Genomic DNA, 13,690 nt, shown 5'->3' on the forward strand with positions numbered 1-13,690 from the left:
CAATCTCAGTTGCTGTTCTGTGGCTACTTTCACAAAACTTTGCAAGTCACTTTTTTATATTATAACTTTCCTTTACTTATCACTTCACTTAATAATGCTGTCATAAGCTTGACATAATTTTATTTCTAAACTTTATGTTGCCAGATGTTGCTTTTAAAGCAAAGAAATATTTCTCCATAAGCAGTTTTAAAACACATGCATATATATAAAACAAACATATATACAAACAAATTCTGCATACAAACTACAATGAATAAGTACAACATAAGTACACATGAAAATGTGTGAAAACTGAGAAAATTCATGTTTTTTACAAACTGCTCACTGACTTATGCTGAAAGCAATGAAATCTTTGCTCTTCTGCTTCAAGAGCAAATTGGTGGTATACTTAAAATACATGTACAAGAATAAGGTTTTGTGATTGGCTGTGGTGATATTTTCATTGACATTGATGTTTATGGCTGCCCAGTTTCTGTATGAATTTTCTTTCATGGTTTTCTTACATCAGCCAATCTGTGTCCAGATTAAAAATTGTGACTCCAGAATCGCAAGTCAGTCTTTACAGAAATTTTGGGTATTTGCTTCAAAAATCTGTCGTCATGTGACGAGTAAAATTTGTTGAGTATGACATTAAACCCTAAGCACTCACTCATTCAAGCATCTGTCCAAGAAAGTGCATTTTTAGAGTCAAATACTGGTGAGAACATTTTACTTTTGGTGCTAAAACTGACATCCTACCTTCCAAATATAGTATAAGACACCTTTCTAAGATCAAAAGACTTCTCAGAATCAGGCAAAGTGAGTAACAGTCATGGATGAATTCTGAGGTCAAACTGAGTAGATTGTCATTTATTGTCGCTGGTACCACCCAGCAGTATTTCAGAGGTCAGACAGAGTAGATTGTCATTTATAGTTGCTGGTATTGTCATTTATTGCTGCTGGTATTGTCATTTATTGCTGCTGGTACCACCAAGCTGTATTTCACACTACAAGCAGCACAATAATCCCCTCAATATTACTTCATTTCTTGATCCCTGAGCACTAATCTGTTTGATTGTTCTGCAATGTGGCATATAATGACATGACTCTGTATTTGAGCGAAATGAGCCCTGGGGATGTCCCCCAGGCCCTACCTGGTTTCCTCCCACCATAATGCTGGCCGCCATCATATTAGTAAAATATTCTTAACTACGGCATAAAATACCACTTGAATAAATAAAGAAATGAACTTGTATCATCAACTTAGCTAACAAAAACACTTAAGGAACTTGTTCATCTTTTGACAGTCTACACATAAGGAACTTATTCATTTGTCGACAGTCTACACATGAGAAACTTGTTCATCTGTTGACAGTGAAAACTGACCTACTATGACAATATCAACAACATAAAGTATAAGTTCTGTTAGCTGTCTCAAATCAATGATTAATATTGCTGAAAGACTAGAATCCCATCAAAACGGCTGAATGGTGATCACACAAATAAAATATGTACACTCATAATAATACATAGCAGTGCATCATGGGATACAAAGTGGGGTAAGAGAACATGTGACCTATAACAGCCAATGGCCACTTCTGGATGAGTGACAGAAGCCAGCTTCATCTCTCCATACTGTCCTGCAAATAGTACCAAACATCCTCCCTAATAGATTCGCTGACTTTCAACAACAATGCTATAAGGTAAATGTGTGTATCACTTTTTGGAAACACTACTTTAAAAAAATCCAAGCATTCTATAAAACTTTCTCAGAAGGTGAGGAAGAAAGGCATGCAGAGACATAGCAGAATCCCATGATCTTCTCATGCAGCATGGACATCTTTTGTCCAAAAGTCACATTCAGAAAGCTGAAAAAAAAAGTCAGAAAAGGAATTTCATAGGCACCAAGGCTACCACCTTTCTCTCAGTTTTGTATAAAAACACTTCTGTCTTCCATTTTGCACTCCTGCCCACTTCAATCCCACAATGCACAACCCATACGGATAACACATGAAATGATGTCATTATGCAGTCAACCGATTAAAACAGTTTCCCTTTCAGTTTGGCACTGTCCTCAGCATCTCTCTGCTTCTGTAGCTGGTCTAGGTGAGCCAGCTCTTTCTTAACGGAACCAGCCAGAGTGGGGTCGAGCTCCGCCACTCTCTGCAGATCTTGACGGGCCTCATCAGGGTTCCAGGCTCCCACGTGGGCTTTTCCTCTCCGAAACAAAGCTTTCACATTATCTGCAGATATACAAGCAAATGTTGTCAATTTTATCATATGTAGACACCAGCATTCAGGAAAAAAACACACCATATTTTTTATACAGCCCATTTAACAGCTCAAAAGTGAAAATGAAAAAAAAATTACCAAACTTGTACTGTTACTTTAAGAGGTATGACAATGGTTTCTTTGCATATAATAATGAGGTATACCACATCAGTACTGCCTGATCTCACTAGTGAAATTGAGCTGCTGCTCCCTATACTGACTTGTTGCTCACCCAATCTCACTAAAGTCACATGGAGTTGCTGCTCCCTACACTGACTTGTTGCTCACCCAATCTCACTAAAGTCACATTTAGTTACTGCTCCGCATACTGACTTGTTGCAGTAACTTGTTTCAGTGAAACCTGCATGGTTGCCCATATACCTGGCTGCTGGTCTAGCACTGTGGATGTGTGCTCAATCACAGGGTAGTAGTCCTTTTGCACCAGCTTACATTGAGCAAAGTTCAACAACAATGGCACCTTGAGCTCATTCAGCTTCACCCAGGCTTCATCCCCAGGCTTCTCCCTGGAACAATGACAGTGAACAATGGTAGAGTGAACGAAGTCAGATTTAGTGATCACAAGCTTAGGGCAAATTTGAAAATTTATTACAAGCTTCGCCAGGAGTCTTATAATAACACTTATATCCCCCACACTTCTTATATATTTATTTATTTATTTATTTCATTGGTATTTTACGCCGCACTCAAGAATATTTCACTTATATGACGGCGGCCAGCATTATTGTGGGAGGAAACCGAGCAGAGGAAACCCGGGGAAAATCCATTACCATGCGCAGGTTGCTGACAGACCTTCCCACGTATGGCCCTAGAGGAAGCCAGCATGAGCTGGACTTGAACTCACAGCGACCGCATTGGTGAGAGACTCTTGGGTCATTACGCTGCCCTAGCGTGCTAACCGACTGAGCCACGCAGGCCCTTCACCGCCCCCCCCCCCCCCCCCCACACACACACACACTTCTTGATTTCGTAGTTATAAACAGTACGGTAACTATGTATGTTTTTACACTGTACTTAACAACGATTTAGTCATATGACGGCGAAGAGTCATTAGGTGTGTGTACATATACTGTGTCTATTACGTCCATGCCTCTAAAGTGCTATCGCCAACGAAGTACCAAAGACACCAGACAACACAACATAATTTTTATAAAGTTCTTGTGACTTTGTTGATTGCATGTTACTTTGCAGAAAGAAAAAAAAGTCAGCAAGATTTGAGTAGGTTGTTTAACTTTTTAAAAATGGCTTTGCTGGTAAATAATGTATCCAATGAAAAAAACAACAACAACAAAATTATGTAGACATTATGTAGAGCCTTTGTAAGAAATGCTGTATTGTCCTTACCTTAATAGCAACTGTTCTAATATTCCAATAGCTTTGGTATATTTTTCCACAGCTTCATCATACTGTTTGTTTTTGTACAATGTGTTTCCTTCCTCACGCAGCTGAGGGACGGCTGCTATTTTCTCTTCATCGCTCATTTCCCATGCCTCCTTGTCATAGTCAGCTTCAAGCTTCAACAATTCTTGACAAAAAGAAAAAAAAAAACAAACAAAAGAAAAACAACGTCAGAACATAGCATATCCCACAGTTGCTCCACTAATTAGCTAAGGGCTTTTCTGTGTGGGAGCTTTCACCAACCACCGTGTGAGGTGAAGCTGAAGACGGGTTGTGTGGAAAAGATTACAGGATGAATGCAGGTAATTCCTGGAATTAAACCAAAAATGCCTTGTGCATGTCTACATATGTTCTCATCACATCTGCAAAGCTTTGTGAGAATCCATTGTGTTGTGTTCAAAAGCACTTCCTCAGCTTAACCTGGATAAGATTATATCATGAAAGGGAGGTAATTCTGTAAATCATTGTTGAATAACAATCCCCATCAGGCCACCAAAATTCACAAAAGTCAGTACAGTAAAAACTGTAGGAGATGCATTTGCATGAAATGATTTAAGAGATATGGACAAACGGGCGAACGTGCTGATTACTTGTTTAATATACTGGGAAGATAACAAAACACTGCTTGATGAACTGGACGCTTAGCTCATCAAATACACTGGACTCAATAACAGGTGTACCATGTATCATACAATGATGTACAATAATAAATATTTGATATTTCTTTCTGTATGAGAATCATCAAAGTGCATATAAAACAATAGAAACATGTAATAAAATTTACCTTCCCTTCACAGGCCTGCACTGGACAATTTAAATTCTTAACATGTCAAAGACCATAGTTACCGAGTGTGAACGTTACAGGGTACAACTCTGTCAAAGGTCATTGTTACCGGGTGTGAATGTTACAGGGTACAACTCTGTCAAAGGCCATAGTTATTGGGTGTGAATGTTACAGGGTACAACTCTGTCAAAGGTCATTGTTACCGGGTGTGAATGTTACAGGGTAAAAACTCTGTCAAAGGTCATTGTTACCGAGTGTGAATGTTACAGGGTACAACTCTGTCAAAGGCCATAGTTACCGGGTGTGAATGTTACAGGGTACAACTCTGTCAAAGGCCATAGTTATCGGGTGTGAATGTTACAGGGTACAATGCTGTCAAAGGCCATAGTTACCTGGTGTGAATGTTACTGGGTACAACTCTGTCAAAGGCCATAGTTACCGGGTGTGAATGTTACAGGGTACAACTCTGTCAAAGGCCATAGTTACCAGGTGTGAATGTTACAGGGTACAACGCTGTCAAAGGCCATAGTTACCGGGTGTGAATGTTACAGGGTACAACTCTGTCAAAGGCCATAGTTACCGGGTGTGAATGTTACAGGGTACAACTCTGTCAAAGGCCATAGTTACCTGGTGTGAATGTTACAGGGTACAACTCTGTCAAAGGCCATAGTTACCAGGTGTGAATGTTACAGGGTACAACGCTATCAAAGGCCATAGTTACCGAGTGTGAATGTTACAGGGTACAACATTGTCAAAGGCCACAGTTCCTGAGTGTGAATGTTACAGGATACAATTTTGTCAAAGGCCACAGTTACTGAGCGTGAATGTTACAGGACACAACTCTGCCAAAGGCCATAGTGACCGAGTGTGAATGTTACAGGGTACAACGCTGTCAAAGGCCACAGTTACCTGGTGTGAATGTTACAGGGTACAACACTGTCAAAGGCCACAGTTTCCGAGTTTGAATGTTACAGGATACAACTTTGCCAAAGGCCATGGTTACCGAGTGTGAATGTTACAGGATACAACTTTGTTAAAGGCCATAGTTACCAAGTGTGAATGTTACAGGACACAACTCTGTCAAAGGCCATAGTTACCAAGTGTGAATGTTACAGGGTACAACGCTGTCAAAGGCCATAGTTACCGGGTGTGAATGTTACAGGGTACAACTCTGTCAAAGGCCATAGTTACCGGGTGTGAATGTTACAGGGTACAATTTTGTCAAAGGCCACAGTTACTGAGCGTGAATGTTACAGGACACAACTCTGCCAAAGGCCATAGTGACCGAGTGTGAATGTTACAGGGTACAACGCTGTCAAAGGCCACAGTTACCTGGTGTGAATGTTACAGGGTACAACACTGTCAAAGGCCACAGTTTCCGAGTTTGAATGTTACAGGATACAACTTTGCCAAAGGCCATGGTTACCGAGTGTGAATGTTACAGGATACAACTTTGTTAAAGGCCATAGTTACCAAGTGTGAATGTTACAGGACACAACTCTGTCAAAGGCCATAGTTACCAAGTGTGAATGTTACAGGGTACAACGCTGTCAAAGGCCATAGTTACCGGGTGTGAATGTTACAGGGTACAACTCTGTCAAAGGCCATAGTTACCGGGTGTGAATGTTACAGGGTACAATTTTGTCAAAGGCCACAGTTACCGAGTGCGAATGTTACAGGGTACAACTTTGTCAAAGGCCACAGTAACTGGGTGTGAATGTTACAGGATACAATTTGTTAAAGGCCATAGTTACCAAGTGTGATTCTGAATGTTACAGTTTACATGTATGTGAAAAGCCTTAGTTACTTAGCATGTACGTTTCAGCTTACATGTATGACAAAAGCCCTAGTTACCGAGAATGAACCTTACAGCTTACATGTATGTGAAAAGTCATAGTTACCAAGTGTGAATGTTACAGCTTACATGTATGACAAAAGCTCAAGTTACCGAGTGTGAACGTGACAGCTTACATATATGACAAAAGCCTTAGTTACCGAGTGTGAACGTTAGAGCTTACATGTATGACAAAAGCTCTAGTGTACCGACTGTGAACGTTACAGCTTACATGTATGACAAAAGCCCTAGTTACCGAGTGTGAACGTTACAACTTACATGCATGACAAAAGCCCTAGTTACCAAGTGTGAACGTTACAGCTTACATGTATGACAAAGGCCTTAGTTACCGCGTGTGAATGTTACAGCTTACATGTATGACAAAAGCGCTAGTTACCGAGTGTGAACGTTACAGCTTACATGTATGACAAAAGCCCTAGTTACCAGTGTGAACGTTACAGCTTACATGCATGACAAAAGCCCTAGTTACCAAGTGTGAACGTTACAACTTACATGTATGACAAAAGCCCTAGTTACCGAGTATGAATGTCAGAGGCTGTGGGTTAGCCACCAGATTGTCCAAGTCCTCGTATCCCATGCCCTTCTCTGCCATGGACATCATCCCACAGCAGTGGTGAGACTTCTCCTCATCTTAGCATGTACGTTTCAGCTTACATGTATGACAAAAGCCTTAGTTACCGCGTGTGAACGTTACAGCTTACATGTATGACAAAAGCCCTAGTTACCGAGTGTGAACGTTACAGCTTACATGCATGACAAAAGCCCTAGTTACCGAGTGTGAACGTTACAGCTTACATGTATGACAAAAGCTCTAGTTACCGAGAATGAACCTTACAGCTTACATGTATGACAAAAGCTCTAGTTACCAAGTATGAACGTTACAGCTTACATATATGACAAAAGCCCTAGTTACCGAGTGTGAACGTTACAGCTTACATGCATGACAAAAGCCCTAGTTACCGAGTGTGAACGTTACAGCTTACATGCATGACAAAAGCCCTAGTTACCGAGTGTGAACGTTACAGCTTACATGCATGACAAAAGCCCTAGTTACCGAGTGTGAACGTTACAGCTTACATGGATGACAAAAGCCCTAGTTACCGAGTGTGAACGTTACAGCTTACATGCATGAGAAAAGCTCTAGTTACCGAGTGTGAACGTTACAGCTTACATGCATGACAAAAGCCCTAGTTACCGAGTGTGAACGTTACAGCTTACATGCATGACAAAAGCCCTAGTTACCGAGTGTGAACGTTACAGCTTACATGCATGACAAAAGCCCTAGTTACCGAGTGTGAATGTCAGAGGCTGTGGGTTAGCCACCAGATTGTCCAAGTCCTCGTATCCCATGCCCTTCTCTGCCATGGACATCATCCCACAGCAGTGGTGAGACTTCTCCTCATCATGTGAATGATTGTGATCATGCTTCTTGTAAATGTCTCGTAAACTTTTAGCCACCACAGGGTACGAGTCCACATGCTAGCAAAGGAGAAAAAAAGGAAAGATGCAAAACCACAGGTAAACTAGAATCCAAACTGGGAACCGTAATATAATACAGGAACACGTCCCTGTCTAAAGTCTTGCATATTCCTAATTCTTCCACGGATTAATGCCGTTGTGCATTGGGTACCTATGGATTGTGATACATAGTATACATCTGTAGCTGATGAACTGTGAGCAACCACGCCATAACGAAGATACAATATACGACAGGAGTACATTGTATTTATTATTTGTAAACGTTTTGTTTGACATAATACACAGCATTCATACGTCAAAGCACCAAGACAGGCAATAAGATAATACAAACACAATCTGAAAATACGCAATTTATACATATCTACAAACAGAATGTGTTATACACAATTTATACACATCTACAAACAGAAAGTGTTATATGCAATGTATACACATCTATAAACAGAATGTGTTATACACAATTTATACACATCTACACACAGAATGTGTTATACACAATCTATACACATCTACAAACAGAATGTGTTATACACAATTTATAAACATCTACAAACAGAATATGTCATACGTAATTTATACACATCTACAAACAGAATATGTTTTACACAATTTATACACATCTACAAACAGAATATGTTTTACACAATTTATACACATCTACAAACAAAATATGTTATACACAATTTATACACATCTACAAAACAGAATATGTTATATGCAATGTACACACATCTACAAACCGAATGTGTTATAAACAATGTAAGCACATCTACAAACAGAATATTTTATACACAATTTATACACATCTACAAACAGAATGGCCTGTCAGCAACCTGCAGATGGTTGTGGGTTCCCCCCGGGCTCTGCCCGGTTTCCTCCCACCATAATGCTGGACGCCGTCGTATAGGTGAAATATTCTTGAGTACGGCATAAAACACCAATCAAATAAATAAAATACAAACAGAATGTGTTCTAGAGAATTTATACACATCTACAAACAGAATATGTTAAACACAATTTATACACATCTACAAACAGAATATGTTGCACACAATGTATAAACATCTACAAACAGAATATGTTACACACAATGCATACACATCTACAAACAGAATACGCTATACACCATCTGTACACATCTACAAACAGAATATGTTATACACCATGTATACACATCTACAAACAGAATATGTTATACACAATTTATACACATCTACAAACAAAATATTTTTTACACAATTTATACACATCTACAAACAAAATATTTTTTACACAATTTATACACATCTACAAACAAAATATTTTTTACACAATTTATACACATCTACAAACAGAATGTGTTCTATACAATGCATACACAGAATATGCTGAAACATGTTTAAAATACACAGTCACAATACACTTGACTTACAACCTGGCTATTTAACTCTTAGGCTAGGAATAAATGTCACATATTATATTAGAAAATTGGCGATAATTTCATGATAAGAAACTTTTGATTCATCCACAGTCTTTTAGTGGTTTTATATTTTTAGTAATACCTGCCCTGTATTTTCATATGAGAATAATTTCTTAACAAAGCCTATTCAGAAAGTGGATTCCATATTCTGTGGACTTACATCTCCTTACCTTTGATTCCACTGTAAATTCCGCTACTTCCTTAACTTTCATGGATTTCAGGCAGGTTTCCCAGACAGATAATTTGAACTGTTTTCCAAAGATGAGTTCCATGGGTTTATCATGGCGTCGACTGTCATCCAGCACTGTCTTGTCTTCATTACAAAGGGTGGTGCGATAATGGAAAGTGGCCTGGTAGTGAAGAAACATTTTCCACAAAATGAATTCAAACTGGGATATATTTAATGAGTAGTACAGTAGATCAAATGAGATGTTTCATGTAATACATAGTGTAACTCCAAAAACTGGACGCTCCACTCTGACCACACTTTGACTCACTATTTCAGCATTTTATAATGTTTAAGGTGGATGAATCAATCAGAATCAAGCAACCTCAATTTCATAAATCTCAATTCTTTATATCAGGTGACAGATACAATGAAGAGAATCTCGGCGTCTCCATTCATTCAATTTCAAGTCCCTTCTAAAGCTCTCCTTTTTTCCGTCCACCCTAATCCTGTTGTCTGACATCAAACTTGAACAATGGGTCTGCTACTGGACCACTAAACTTCCGAAGTCCATTCTTATGTCTTACTTTCATGCTGCCACAATCCTATTACATTCCAATTTCTACTCATGACGATCACGTCCATTCTAATTCGATCCACGTTCGATAATTTACTCAGCTATCACATTCAGAAGCTGTTGTTGTTGTGAACACCGATGACAGTCGTCAGGGATCTTAACAAGTACGGTTTTGAGAGAGTTGTTTCCATAGAATTTCACCAGCTTCTATTTACTGACCTTAGATCCATGTGAAAATACAGGAATTGCGTCTTCTCCGCCATGCAAAATGCGTTTGTATATGCCTTGTTTCTGCAGAGTTGCTAAAATTTCAGCCATGTTTTTTGTTTGCTAGTCGCGCGTTGTGGTGTTTGTGGCGAGATTCAACGTTGTGAGTGATCTCCCTTTAGTCCAACGCGAGTAAAAGTGACACACGCTTTTCGTCACGGAAGCAGTTCTTTGATCTAAATTCGACTGATTATTGTTCGATTATTGCTCACAGTATCAGGTTCAAAAACATACATGTGTACAGGATTGCAAAGGATTAAGAAGGTATGAACGTACAGTTTCGCGCATTTTGAGTCACACTGACGTTTTTCCAACTTCAACTGGAACCTGGTTTTAATTTTATTGCTGATCGCATTATCTCATAACAACATCTGTCATGAACATTTATGAACGCTGATTTACCAAACATAAGACATTACTCTCTTTCATCAGTGCCTTCAGGGTGTATTCTTTGACTACCCCCACTCTTTTCACTTGTTATGACGTTGCAACGAGTCTTAACCATTTCTCTTTGACAGGTGCTTCAATATTTATTATTCACTTTTGAAACCTGCAGTAATATTTACAGAGCTCAGTTGAAACAATCAAACCTTGTCAGATATGGCACGCTTATAACAAAACTCATAAACTCAAGCTCGGACGTCCTGAAATCTGAACGTAAGACGTCTATAAGATAGGCCGATCCTTGGTAGTAGCCTATGGAAAAAGTTTGATCCAAAATTTGACAATAGGTAATGTATGTATGTATGTATGCTTAGGTTTTAATGTCATACTTAACACTTTTTCAGTCATAAAACTCAGTCATATTCTAGGTCTTCTTGTGGCAGGGTGAACCCATGCCACCAAAGTGCTGGTGCAACTGAGGTACCATGCTGAAGATACCAAACTCCACCCAGTCACATTATACCGACACCGGGCCAACCAGTCCTGTTTCCTTGATCTAACCTTTCAGTGATGGGTGCCAAACGAGCAACAAGTACTATAATCTTTAGTATGACCCTGCCTGGGTTTGACCCAATCCCCTGACTATGAGGCGGACGCTCTAACCATTCAGGAGGCTAGGTAATGAAAGATGAAGTCAACATGTAGCACCAAAAGCTGACATCATTGAACATTAAAACCTACACATGGTGTACTCAGCTTTTAGGGACTAGTGGTTCAACAGTGTATTGTGATTTCAGATGAATTTAATGTATGTTGTGCGTTGGGACTCTGGTTCCTTTTGTTTTTATACAGTATTAGAATGAGATGTAACAATATCAGAAATAGTTTTAAGACAAAAGACAACACTAAACTAAATGTATCAATCAAGCATCCCGCATCATTTTTTGTGATGTTGCATGAATGCAACTTAAACTAAGCAAAATCATGCACAATGAAAAAAATCAAAAGAATCTCCATGTTATCAATTTAACCAACTAGTTGAAAGTTATTTCTATAATCTGAGTTCGCACCTGTTTCTGTTGAGGTCACCCAGACCTTATTTTGCTTTTTACCCATGTGACCACAAGGTGACACAACATCAGGTTTTCATTTTCTGTATAACAGCATCTCCCATGGCTTTGTAATAACTACAGACTAAAAGTTACTGTTTAAATTTATTTGCAAAATAACTTAAGGTTGAATTTTTTGCTGTCTTTTCTTTTAAACAACTGGACTCTTTGCAGCATGAACCAAAGAGTTGCAAATTAATGCCATGAAGTTGCAGGGTTAATTACAACTTGCTCTTTAAAAAAAAGCAACTCATTTAACATTCATTAGTATAAAACACAAAAGAAACACAAATATTATCCTAAATCAATTTATTTGTTGATTCATTTCTTAAAAACCTACTCATGGTTACCATGTAGCAGTTTGTGTCTATCTGCACAATCTTACATATATCATGCAGCTCTATATGCTAGGATGCCATCCCCTATACATTATATTATGATACAGCCAATATACGGGATTTGGGAGAGGGGTGGTGGAAGGAAACAACATAAATTCTTCTACAAATGTGGAAAAATTACCAGTCTGAAACAATGTAACAGTTAATTAAAAACTTTGAGGTGCAAACTACACCAAAATTGGATGGATGATTGTAAACAAAAATTAATACCTACATATTTAAATGTGCAAGATTGGCGTAAAACTGGGGGCGTTAATGGGTACTGAGGGCGAGGTGGATCAAGCTCTAAATGTCTAATACACTGGTGTTTTACAGGTGACATAACATTGTGGTAGCAGACAAGACAATACCGCCCTCTCTGGCTTGTATACAAATCCCTGCTGGACGTGAGAGGGCGAATGCAGATACAGAACAATTAAAGCCTGAGTCAAACTATAAAAAAAAGAGAAAAAATGGCAGCCATTTGTCTCAAATGGCAAATCATGTGTACTTAAAAAAAAAACACTGTTGTTTTCAAGTCCTAATTTACTTTTTTACACGCAAGTTGGCGGTGTCAGACTAAAACACTGGCATGAGTTACAATGGAGGTATGGAGTAGTCTCCCCTGATAGTCTTACCATGATGACAGTATGTAAACTTGAATGATAAGCAAATACATGTTATCGTGGTCTATTTTCATGATTTCATACGTTTTGAATAGAGGTAAATGATTTGTACATATGGTAACTTCTGATTTAACATTTATGGAACAGAAACCTTGAGTCTTACTTGTTTCTACAATGTCTTGACACTTATAAGAATTGAGTACAGCCAAGTCGAACATGTTGCGTTTAGTTATGTACATTGAAAAAGGATCCAGTTTTAACAAAATATTAATACACTTTAATATCAAATTTACGAGCACAGCCAAAAACTTGCATAACAGAAAATAGCAAGCTGACTTTATTTGTAGCCCACACGCACACATAGGCCTACACATTACTTCTGCAATACTTTTAATTTCAGAGCAAAACATAAGATATCGTTACTACATATCCAAAACTCGAGCTTTGGTGTTACACTGATTTTCCCCCAAAAATATGTTAGCATCATATGATAAATGATGATAAAATTCCCCTGTCAAATATACATGTAGAAAGTTAATGAAGGGTCCACAATGTCTCTGGACTCAACCTTTAGCTTTGACTGATCAAACTAAACATTTTTTGGTATATATACCTACATTCATTTCACCATATTCCATCAATAACATACTTCCTACTTGCATTGTTACACCTTTGACAGCCACTACATTTAATACAAGTACAAAAAATATTAGTCTCAGAATGGGTTCTTTGGATCGTTAAAATGTACCACAAAACTACGATGGTTTATATTTTTATATACAAGACGTAACTGTAGTTTTTCTTGTCAACAGAAATGAAAACAATCCACTGTACACCACCCTCCAACATGCTCCTAAAAGAAAACATTAAGAACAATTTTGAATCTAAATGAATTCCGACAAACAGTTGTGTACCCCAAACTGGATCACTGTATCAAAACA

The 13,690-nt window shown here is 38.5% G+C and overlaps 1 protein-coding gene across 2 annotated transcripts; it reads right to left on the bottom strand.

The window, feature by feature from the left end:
* Positions 1-7: 7 nt before the first annotated feature.
* Positions 8-10,314, bottom strand: LOC135476172 (AH receptor-interacting protein-like). 2 transcript variants are annotated; one of them, XM_064756104.1, is made up of 6 exons: positions 10,206-10,314; positions 9,414-9,593; positions 7,595-7,784; positions 3,613-3,793; positions 2,632-2,774; positions 8-2,222 (listed from the first exon to the last, which is right to left on the bottom strand). In XM_064756104.1, the coding sequence occupies exons 1-6, from the start codon at positions 10,302-10,304 to the stop codon at positions 2,020-2,022; spliced, it is 996 nt and encodes a 331-aa protein (XP_064612174.1). In that variant the 5' UTR covers positions 10,305-10,314; the 3' UTR covers positions 8-2,019. The 2 variants fall into 2 exon arrangements, with proteins under 2 accessions (XP_064612174.1, XP_064612175.1); XM_064756105.1 differs by having other exon boundaries at positions 2,196-2,222; positions 2,539-2,774.
* Between the last annotated feature and the right edge of the window lie 3,376 nt (positions 10,315-13,690).

This window comes from Liolophura sinensis, chromosome 10, assembly GCF_032854445.1.
Source record: "Liolophura sinensis isolate JHLJ2023 chromosome 10, CUHK_Ljap_v2, whole genome shotgun sequence".
Taxonomy (NCBI): Eukaryota; Metazoa; Mollusca; class Polyplacophora; order Chitonida; family Chitonidae; genus Liolophura; species Liolophura sinensis.

What these genes read in the sequence shown, in the direction of transcription:
- LOC135476172 (XM_064756104.1), bottom strand. Translation starts at nt 10,304, where the DNA reads ATGGCTGAAATTTTAGCAACTCTGCAGAAACAAGGCATATACAAACGC. An exon ending in TATTTTCACATGGATCTAAG is followed by an intron (nt 9,594 to 10,205) that starts GTCAGTAAATAG and finishes CTTCACTACCAG; the next exon opens with GCCACTTTCCATTATCGCAC. An exon ending in AATTTACAGTGGAATCAAAG is followed by an intron (nt 7,785 to 9,413) that starts GTAAGGAGATGT and finishes CTCCTTTGCTAG; the next exon opens with CATGTGGACTCGTACCCTGT.